This window comes from Balaenoptera musculus, chromosome 10, assembly GCF_009873245.2.
Source record: "Balaenoptera musculus isolate JJ_BM4_2016_0621 chromosome 10, mBalMus1.pri.v3, whole genome shotgun sequence".
Classification (NCBI taxonomy): domain Eukaryota; kingdom Metazoa; phylum Chordata; class Mammalia; order Artiodactyla; family Balaenopteridae; genus Balaenoptera; species Balaenoptera musculus.
Genome location: NC_045794.1, coordinates 8,748,350 through 8,760,044, shown reverse-complemented (window position 1 = coordinate 8,760,044; position 11,695 = coordinate 8,748,350). Strand labels below are relative to the sequence as shown.

Below are 11,695 nucleotides of genomic sequence, written 5' to 3'. Positions count from 1 at the left end.
GCCTGTATCTGAGGCATCTTGTGTGGTTTTGCCTGACTCACACATACATTAGTTTCTATGAGGTTATAGCCCCGATAAGAGTCTTAGGTCTATTTTTGTTTGTGTACAATATCTATTTATTCCCACTACAAATATTGAACTTTTTCCACTTGAGAAGTAAAGAGCAAAAGGTAGATTGTCTGTGGCTACCCAACCATATTTATATGAATAGAACTTGTTTTTCCTCTGAAACAATGTCAGGGTGGGGGTAGTACCAAAAAACCTTAAGCCAAACTGTCACTATCTGGACATATAGGTTTTATTATGTGATTTCCCTCTTCAAATGCCTTTTTATATAGGCAGTCATTTAAATCCACCTTTGATGAACAGATATGTTATTTCCAGCGTAATTCCTTTTTAAAATTCCTCTGGTTGTCTAGAACCTTAGTTTCCATATACCTGTGTCTTCCTTTACTGCATACTCAGTTCTCATAAAAATTTTCACTCTAGACTACTCAATTATATTATTTATGACAGTGGCTTTTCCTAATTTATTTCTGGAGTGATGGACTATTACCTGTACAAACCAGATGGTATTTAAAGGCTTGTTGTACATAGTTTAGTTAAGTAGGGGTGATTTTATTTTTGTATACCTATTAGAAAATATCCAGTTAGAGATTCATATTTCCTCTGTGGTTTTTACCAAATTAAGTTAGTTTCATACAACTGTAAGTAGCTGTACCACCTGAGGCTAGGTCTGGACTTGTCATCAACTCTAGGAGGATAGTGGAAGAAATACCTCTTCATCCGCCAACAACTTTGTAAGCTCTTCTTCACCTTTGGGATAAAGAAATCATCCAAAAGTCTCCATAATGTCAAATGTTTCAGACTGTGATCAACCTCCAGGTATTTTTTTAAAATCTAAATGTCCTGTGCCATTTTAATGAAAATAAAATTTTTGTTGTTTTTGTTTGTCATAACTGCTGGTTATGATTTTACTGGGGCATTGTATTTTTTTTTTAATTATTTATTTATTTTATTTATTTATTTATGGCTGTGTTGGGTTTTCGTTTCTGTGTGAGTGCTTTCTCCAGTTGCGGCAAGCGGGAGCCACTCTTCATCGCGGTGCGCGGGCCTCTCACTATCGCGGCCTCTCTTGTTGCGGAGCACAGGCTCCAGACGCGCAGGCTCAGTAATTGTGGTTCACGGGCCCAGTTGCTCCGCGGCATGTGGGATCTTCCCAGACCAGGGCTCGAACCCGTGTCCCCTGCATTGGCAGGCAGATTCTCAACCACTGCGCCACCAGGGAAGCCCGCGGCATTGTATTTTTAATATTTCCCACATATACCTGAAAGAGTGCCTTTAAATATATTTAAAAGAAATAATTATCTATTTCCTGGCTTGATCCAAAGTGTAATCAACCAGTTTAAATACTTTTAGGAAAGCTGGATGGGCTGTTGAGTGCAAATGTGTTTTGAGTATCTTTGATTTTACTACTATTATATTTGTATTTCTAGTGATCTTTGAAAATGATAATGAATCTCTTAAGTTCTAATCTCACTTGCTTTACAAGGTTATAAAGTAATTATATATTTTCTATGCTAAAAGAAAACACAGAGCAGACAGAGACAATCCCTATTGTGGACGTGGAACGGCCTCTTGCCGTTCCTCCTCCTCCTCCACCTGAGGATGAATGGGACCCGATTCCTGAGCACACCAATGTGGATGGTAAAGTAGATATACCAGATTTTATTCATTTACGGTCTCTCTTTGTTATCTTTAGATACATCTTCCATTTTATGTTTCTCTAGTTGTTACTATTTGGAAATTTTAAAATTTAGAGATAATACAAAGATTAAAACATTTTCAAAACATATATAGAAGTAAAACGAAAGTGTATTTTCTGACAGAGAGGTTTGAAATTTTCATATATTAAGGAACGTAGTTAAAGATGAAAGAAGCCATTGGTCCAAATTTAGACTTGTTTTCTCACATGAAACTGAGAGACTTAAGCTTGTTCAAGGTTTAAAACTCAGAAGATTTGTAAAAAAGACAAAGAAAGGTAGAACCCTATTACATGATGCCTCCTTTTGATCATAATTAAACTTAACATGTTTTAATAGAGCAGGGTTTTCCAACCTCGGCACTAATGACATTTTGGGCTAGGTAACCCTTTGCTGTGGGACACTGTTTAGTGATTGTAGGATGTTTAGCACCATTCTTGGCATCTATGCACTAGATGTCAGTACCACCCGCCCATCAGTTATGATGCCAAGAATGTCTCCAGATATTTATTAATGTCTCCTGGGGAACAAACTTTCCTCTGGTTGATAACCAAGTTATATGATTCAGAAAGTTAAAGAAATGGTTTGGGTATTAGTCATGAATATAACCATTTTCTTGACAGCAATTTTTTACCTTGTTTCAGAAATACAATTCTTCCAAAATATAAAAAAATATCTTTTTTACACTGGAGTTTATACATTTATTTTGGAGGGAAATAAACTTCCCAGTAAAAGACTATTAACAAAACTTTCTTCTGAAAGTTTAGTTTCTAGAATGTGGGGATGTAGCATATTATTTTCGTGAAATTGAACAAATTATAGATGTTGTTTGACCTAAAACCAAATATCATCCCTTTAAAACATTCACTAAGATTTAGTGTAATTCTTTATGAAGGGAACATACTACTAGTCGTCAAGTTCAAATAAAGAGTTCTATCTTAATAATAACACAGATTTAAAATTGTTAAGCATTTCTGCATCTGATCATATTAATGATGATAACGTAATCTGAACTGAAATTTTTGCCTGGTTTAAGGATATTTAATAATTCCTGTATGTAAAATTTTCACCTGTGCTGGAAGCCCCCAAGGACACACTCAGGTTTACTGTTTCACTAGGAGAGCTCGCAGGACTCTATACAGTTGTACTCCTAGCTGAGATTTACGACAATGAATGGTTAACAAGCGTCACCAGCAAAGGGAAAAGGCACATGGAGTGAAGTGTTGGGGAGGCCAAGCTCAGGCTTGCAAGGCTTCTCTCCCAGCAGAGTCACACAGGTCACACGAATTCCCCAGCAACAAGTTGGGACTATGTGTCACATGTTGCCAACCAGGGAAACTCATTAGAGAATCAATGTTCAGGGTATTTACTGGGGGTTAATCACATAGGCAGCTTCCAGCTGGCATGTAACAAAATTACAGACTTCCTGAAGGAGAGCAACGGTTCAGCACAAGCTATATTGTTTGCACAAACAGTGGAGACATGGTAAGCCGTGCCTATCAATGAATGGTTGTGGAAACCCTACTGAAATGTAGGTTTCCAGATGCCAGCCAAGGCCAACCTTGTAAGCGGGCCTTTCAGGATAACAAGTCAGGTCTGCTACTTTAATTCTTTTCTGCACATCCTCCAAAATAGTTTTCCGCCCCCCCTCTCATTCAGCCTAATAGCTCATAGTAATTCACACATTGGGCATTATTTTTCAGAAAATGTGGGCATTTTAACAATAACAAAAGGAGACTAATGATATTAATCTTTCAAATAACAGGAGTTTACATCATCTCTGATTTTCACGCACTCTGTTTCTTAGCTTCTCGCTTTTCCTTCTCTGTACGTGGAATAACCCCTGTGATCCTGGGAGTCTTCAGCCTGCTGCTTTTGATGTTGTGTGGATTCTTTGGTTATCAGTGTAAGTCTGACCTATTGGGAGAAAAGAAATAATAGACTATTTGTCAGATGATCATATTTCATTAAACCATTCCCAGAGAATAGTTTTTGGTAAATGTTTTATTGCCATACTGAATGGAGAACAGGAAAAAATGACATGAAAGTATCACAACTTTTTACTATATGAATGAATTTAACCTTGTGAGTTCTCAGTAACCACATTATTTTCCCAGGGACGCTTTATTGTTGAAATTACTGCAGAATTTACTGAGTGTAATGATTATTATCAGTATTTTGAAAATTAGAAGTTACTATATATTAAGCTCGTTGAATTTGTAACTGTCTTTATGTTGAAAATAAAAAGGAATTTTTCAGTTTGTTCAAACTGCCCATTCCTGCAGCATCCTAAATTAGATCAACAGAATGTTTGGATTATTATTAAAATTGTTCACAACTGGTTATTTTAAAATAGTAGTTTCTCATTGATAAAGTTACCTTGAAATTCAGAATTCTAAAATTCGATTAGGAAGTGAAATTCTACACATTACATCAAGTCATGATGCCAAAAGATTCATTTGAGACTTGGTTTTTGTTGTTGTTGTGGTTTTGTTGTCATCTATTTTAGTTCATTTGAACCACTGTCCTGTTCATATAAACACACATTGAATCTTATAATGAATTAGGATGATATTTTAGATTTAGGCATAGACTTTAGAAATAATAGTGGATTAATGAAAACATACTTAGCCAAATATCGTTTTACAGTTTTTGAAAACATTTATGGGGAATTTTATTAAAGATCTACTATAGAAATTAAGCTTCACAATCTAATACCCTACTGTTTCATGACTGGGCATGTGTTTTATACTCATCTGGAATTCTTGTTCCAGACTTTCAAAGTGTTCAGGAATCAAAGAGCAAGATGAAGAGCCTTATCCAACAGACTGAGTCTTTGCAAAACAAAGAGGAAAACTTTCTTCAGGTCCAAAAAGCTCTTGACCAAAATAAAGGTAATGTTAGAGCTAGAACAAACTATCTTTAGTTAGTTTAGAATGCTAGATTGTTTTTCTTGTTGCAGCCATAAAATGGTTGGTTGAATAATGCAATAGGAACTAATAGAGCAGCGTGGTGGTTTTGATAGCTTCTTGCCTCTTAGTTCTTCATGGATATTCTGAAACTGAGTGTCTCACATTTACCAAATATAACCTCTTGTATTAATTAATTAATACATTCATTCAGTTAAACATTCACATTTATTCAGTGCACACCAGATGCCAGCCACTTGGCTGGTGATCAAGGATAAATACAATATGAACCCTGCCCTTGGGAGGCTTAGAGAAAATATGTAGACCAAAAATAAACCAAAGTTTCAAGGTGTGCAGTAGATGTGCAAGATGTTCAGGGAGCATGAAAATGGAAGAACTCAGATATCTGAAAAGCAGTGGTGTTTTCATAGTTTCTGAGTGCCTCCTAAGGAGAGGCACTTATAATAATAGAGTAATCACAAAGCTGCTTTTATGCTAATTAAATTATAATATAAAAATAGTCTATGTTGTGATAAATAAATATTTTACAAAGGCCTTGCATTAAAAAGTTAGGGTTTTTTTTTCCCCCGTGAGGTATTGAACCTATATTGAAAAATTAAATGAACCCTCTGAGAGTGCATTAGTGATTCGTCATGTTAAAAGACTGGTTTCTTTTTTTTTTTTTTTTTTTTACTGAGATACGATTGACGTATAACCTTGTGTAATTTGGAGGGGTACAACATGTGTGTTTGATACATTTATATATTGCAATATGATTACTACAATAGTGTTAGCTAACACCTTTATCATGTCACATAACTGTCATTTCCTTTTTGTGTTGACAACAATTAAGTTTTAATCTCTTAGCAACTTTGTGTTTATAATACAGTATTGCTGACTATAATAACTAAGTTGCGCATTTTAAATGGATGGTTTCTAAGCAGCTGATTACTTCAGCCAGAGATGAAGCTAGTTAAGTTGGGAAGGGAATTGGACTAAAATTATTTGTACATTTTGCCACTTGATCATTATTATTATTATGACTCTTGCACAGTAAAAAATCAGATGAAATGTGTATTCCTATCTAATGTTAAGTCTTGTTGTCTTATATAGAAATCTTACTGCAGCTCCAAAAACAGAATGAGTATATCACTGAGGCTCTACAAGAACTAAATGTGGAACAAGGTAATTTGGAAGTGAGAAAATTCCGAGTTGACAGTAATTTTTAGTAACAGCCTCATTCTTTGAAGTGGGAGAACGTGTGAAGACATGAGGCCTTGTTTGTGAGGTTCTGTGGGCTCTGAGTTGTAAATATTTTCTTTCCTAGGAGACAGGTGTGGACCTTCTCTGAGTCACTGGGTACAATACAGAGACCACTGCTACCACCAAACCGTGGAAATTGTTTCTTGGTTAGAGTGTTCGGATCTTTGTGTCTCTTTGAATGCTACATTTTTGAAGACAGAAAGGAGTAGATTGATGGTGAGATTGTAGTTCATTCTTTACTTCTGGGATATAAATGTAGAGTAGCCACCAGGAGAAGGAAGGGCTCACCTGCAGCTCTGAAACCAGGGTAAGGGGCACTCTCCTTCTTCGTTTTCCACTCATCTTTCCCTGGCGTGCTCCACATCAACACACCTTTCTTTCCTAACACACCATGCATGCATTCACTGCAGAAACACTGTGTTTGCTGTTCCTTCTGCATGCAGAATTCTTCTCTCAGATGCAACCATGGCGAGCTACTTCACCTCCTTCAACTATTTATTCAGTTGTCACCTTCTTAATGAGACCTGCCCTGGCAACCTTACTTAAAATTACAACCTGTGTACCAGTGCCCACCCCACCGCCAGACCCCTCCTCTGTACTTTTAGGCATTGTTACCCAGCTTTAACTTCTTATAGCACTTGTCACCTTCTTACGTATCATATCATTTACATGTATGTTTTTTACTTCTATCTGGCCCACATCCCCCAGAAGCAGGGATCTTTCTCATTTTTGTTCAATGATATATCTCAAGCTCTAAGAATAGGCACAGTATTAAATAAATGATAAAATAAGAAAGTAATTCATATCTTGGTGTGGTGTCTTCTTAAACATAAAATTTTCTATTATAATCATCACTTACTATTCAGTTCAGAAAAAAATAATATTTACCTAGTAAAAGTATGGTAAATTTTACCTAGTAAAAACCATGTAAAAACTGTGAAATAACTATATCAAAAGGATATAGGAGGTGAGAAGATAGGGCATGAGACTAAAAATTCTGTCTTCATAAAATAGGAAGTCATAGAACTAATAAAGAGTTAGGAACAGTTAATTACCTCTGGAGAATGGCATTCGTTGAGGGAGGGAATGACTGCTATTTTGTATATATCAATATTTAGCATCATTTGACTTCTAAAACCAAGTGCATGCATTTGTGTGATAGATTTAAAAAATATAGGTAAGTGTAAAAAATTGGATGAAATTACAATACAGTTAATGCTGTGCCCTTTCTTTTTACAACTTAAATATTTCTAAAATACACTGGGGAAATAAAAACCTTTATCATTACTAGAACTAAGCTAAAAAAAATAAAATAACATTTTCTATTAGCTCTGTCTTTTTTTTTTTTTTCTTCTTGGTGTTTAATTCCTGGTTTAAGAAATGCACAGACACTAAAGAACTGAAATATTTTTTCAATGTTTTATTTATCAGTGGGCATATATAGACTGCATTATTTTTATTTTTATGATTCTTCAGACACAAGTTCTATATTTGTATCTCTAATGCACTTTTAGTATTAACACCTTTGTGTATTTTGGTTCCATGTAGTACATCATGAAGTTACTTGCAGTAAATCACACTTGGCTTGGCCTGTCTTATAAAGAAGAGGACAATCAATGGAAGTGGGAAGATGGCTCCCTTCCTTCTCCTAGCCTGTAAGTTTCTAGTATAAAATCCAATTCCTTACTCCTTTTTCAATGTCTTTGGCCTAAAGAGCTTGAGGAAATAGAGAAGATCCTTTGGCCTAAAGAGCTTGAGGAAATAGAGACGATAATTTCTCTTCTTGAAGAGGGGTCGAATTTAGACCTCTTTATTTCTTGTTTTTGTTATTTCATATTATACTGTCAGCAATTTTGTAAATCATAAGGTCACTTAGATATTTCATAATTAGTGTAAATATACCCTTATTAGTAGATGAGCTGAATGATTACAATTTCAGATAAGAAATATAATGTGGGGAAGAATATCATTAGTATGAATATGGGGACCTCTCTGGTATTTTTATTGGGAAGAAGTATAGATAAAATTGTCTTTCCTCAGCCAAATAATCTGGGACTTTTTTTTTTTGGTTTTAAGTACATATTTTTCTATTGTTATTCAGAAACATTGCATTAGACAGCTATGGCAGAAAAAATATTTTCAAGTTCTTTCATCACTGTGTGCCAATCTTAGATAATATTTCAAAGTTTTGATAATTTTGATAGCTGATTATTTTTATTTTGTTCCTTTAGGTTATATTATTCTCATGTTTAGTGAGGCTGTTTTTCTTATAACCTATAATAATACTTTTGACCATTTTATAATATTTACCTTTTATTTCTTGGTATGATTCCTTATATATTAAGTTTGTAACTTCTCTTGCACACATATCTTACCAGTGTTTTCCTTTAATAATTTGTCCTTTTAAGTTTATTTGCTTTTATTATGTGAACAAATGGTTAACATTGAAGTATAATGAGATTGTCCTTGTTCATTTGAAATTTATTTTAAGACATGAGGTAGAAAGCTGAAACATGTACATTTATGTTCAAATGTAGATATAATTATATGTCTCTCTATGTGTATTTCAATTAAGTAATCAATTGTCAGTATTGTTTAAATGATTCATTTTACTTTCATCACTGATTTTAACGTCATTTATCATATCCTAAAATTTAATATTTAAATAATTTTAGTCTTTTTACATGTCCCTTAAGTATTTCATAGTTTGTGTAAATATGTTATGTGTAAATATTCTTGAATATTTTCCCAGCCTTGCCTGCACTATTGCATCAAATTGTTAGTCTATTCTAACTTTATTGTTGATCATTTTAATTATTGGAATTTTGTGAATTGAAAGTTTTCCTCTACTTCAAACCTTGTACAATGTTTGGAACATAGAACATTCAATAAGTATGTTAAATTAATGAATGAAATAACGTGAAATATTTTGGCGATTTAATATTCCCAACACAGTTCAGAATTTTTTTTCTAGTTCCTTTGGCATTTTTAAAAGAAATGTACTATGCATTTAATAAATCAGGAAATAAGCTTTGCCTTTTTTTTTTTTAGATAGTACTGAACAACCAGCTTTGCTCTAGAGGTGATGAAAAGTCGTCTTGTTAACATTGATCTAAAATGTTCTTTATAATCTAGACCTTTAGTAAAGGACTAAATTCAATCAGTGTATTTGATAACATCTACCCTGTGGCATTTATATCAGCGGTAAATTAAAGTAAAATGTGAATTAAAGTAAAATGAACATTATCAGAGCAGAGGCAAGTGTCCTGAAATATTACATATACAGTTAACGCTTGAATAATGCAAGGGCGTTAGGGGCACTGACCCCCCCCATGTAGTGGAAAATCTGCTTAGAACTTATAGTCTACCGTTCTATAGGCGGTTCCAAAACTACATGTTAAACCAACCATAGTTAAACCAACCTGTAGTACTGTAGTACTTACCATTGAAAAAATCTGCATATACGTAGAACTGCGTAGTTCAAATCCAGGTTATTCAAGGATAAACACACACACTCACTCACTCACACACACATATATACATATACATATGTATTCTAAATTTCATTACTAATTTTGGCTAGCTTTTATATCTAATGTATTTATAAGTAAATATCCCTCCTCCAACGGTAGCTGTACATGCATGTGGTTTCTATCATGCTAATCTGTACTTAAACTTAATTATGTACCCCAGATCATATGTCCTGTCTTTCCTGCTATTGCCATCATTTTCCAGCTGGACCCTTCTCTTCTTCTCTATACAGGTGTACCTTTTCCCACTTATAATTACTCATAAATAACTATCACATTTTGTGAAGCTTACTTATGACTTATATGCCTATCTCTTTTTGTATATATACATGTATGAGTTCTTTGAAAAGAGGGAGAGTGCCTTTACTCCCTTGAGTTCCCTACAGCGCCAGGTATAATCGGTTTCACATAGCATGTTCTTAAGTAATGCTACTTAATTTGAACACAGTGAGTGGCCAGTGACTTGTGTTTTCTAAATTTCTCAGGAGTCTACCAAAGCCAAGTACGGATTTCCAGGGGAATTGTGTGTATGCAAATGTGCACACTGTTGGCATGGATACCTGCACCATGTCCTCTTCATGTGTGTGTGAGAAGCCTGTCTGTGCTAAACACTCAGAAGAAAGTTAAAAAAAACTGATGAGGTTTGCACATCTCAATAACATTCCATATTCAAGACCTGCCTGCCTTTCTTCTATTAGCACTTCATGTTATTCATAACTCTTTTTTTTTTTTTGTGGCAGAAACTGATAAATGACTTCATGATAGAAGAAACCAGAGTCTAGAGTTAAAGGAGAAAAAACAGAGAAGCACAGAAAACTTAGAAACTCAGAACCTGTTTGATTTTCTGAGAATTACATATTAATAAACATATCATTTGTCATAAATACTTTTAGTCTTTGGGAGTCTCTTTTTTATATTTCAAAATCTACTTACTCATTTACAATTGTGACCTGTGGAAATAAGCGTTTAGAACAAATACAGTGGGAAATATAAATGATAAATGGTTTACCACATAATATACAAAGAATGTAAAAAATGCAAAGAAATATCAATAATAACAAAAAGCAGAAATTAACAATAAATTAAAACAAATTGACGTAGTCATCTATTTCTCAAGTTGCTTGCAGAAGTCTTTCTAGCAGATTTTCAATATATCAATTTCACTCACATCTTTAATTCCTTGCTTCTCATCATAGTAGAAAAGACAAATTTCCTGCCAAAGGCTAGTGCTTATATGTGGAATCTAAAAAAAAATGATAGAAACGAACTTATTTACAAAAGAGAAACAGACTCACAGACTTAGAGAATGAATTTATGGTTACCAGGGGGAGGTGGGGCGGGGGAAGGGGTAGACTGGGAGTTTGGGATTGACATGTACACACTGCTATATTGAAAACAGATAACCAAAAAGGACCTATTGTATAGCACAGGGAAGTCTGCTCAATACTCTGTAATAACCTAAACGGGAAAAGAATTTGAAAAAGAATATATACATGTGTACGTGTACCTCAATCACTCTGCTATACACCTGAAACTAACACAACATTGTTGATCAACTATACTCTAATATAAAATAAAATTTTAAGAAAAATATAATCTAGATCAGTTTTCCCCTATCCCCAATGCTGTTTCAAGTTTTAATGCCATTAATTCCCCTTTCACATATATGCAACCACTTCTATTTAAAATGCATTACTTTCAAGTTGTCACTGTTTGCAGATGACATGATACTATACATAGAGAATCCTAAAGATGCTACCAGAAAACTACTAGAGCTAATCAATGAATTTGGTAAAGTAGCAGGATACAAAATTATTGCACAGAAATCTCTTGCATTCCTATACACTAATGATGAAAAATCTGAAAGAGAAATTAAGGAAACACTCCCATTTACCATTGCAACACAAAGAATAAAATACCTAGGATTAAACCTACCTAAGGAGTTAAAAGACCTGTATGCAGAAAACTATAAGACACTGATGAAAGAAATTAAAGATGATACAAACAGATGGAGAGATATACCATGTTCTTGGATTGGAAGAATCAACATTGTGAAAATAACTCTACTATCCAAAGTAATCTACAGATTCAATGCAATCCCTATCAAACTACCAATGACATTTTTCACAGAACCAGAACAAAAAATTTCACAATTTGTATGGAAACACAAAAGACCCCGAATAGCCAAAGCAATCTTGAGAAAGAAAAATGGAGCTGGAGGAATCACGGT

The 11,695-nt window shown here is 34.3% G+C and overlaps 1 protein-coding gene across 1 annotated transcript; it reads left to right on the top strand.

Moving 5' to 3' along the window:
* The first annotated feature begins 787 nt into the window (after positions 1-787).
* Positions 788-10,277, top strand: LOC118902625 (C-type lectin domain family 12 member B-like). The gene is made up of 9 exons (XM_036867182.1): positions 788-885; positions 1,588-1,707; positions 3,571-3,669; positions 4,538-4,657; positions 5,786-5,857; positions 6,000-6,151; positions 7,484-7,590; positions 9,951-10,106; positions 10,206-10,277. Exons 1-8 carry the CDS (start codon positions 852-854, stop codon positions 10,090-10,092), a joined length of 846 nt encoding a protein of 281 aa, XP_036723077.1. The 5' UTR covers positions 788-851; the 3' UTR covers positions 10,093-10,106; positions 10,206-10,277.
* Positions 10,278-11,695: the final 1,418 nt, after the last annotated feature.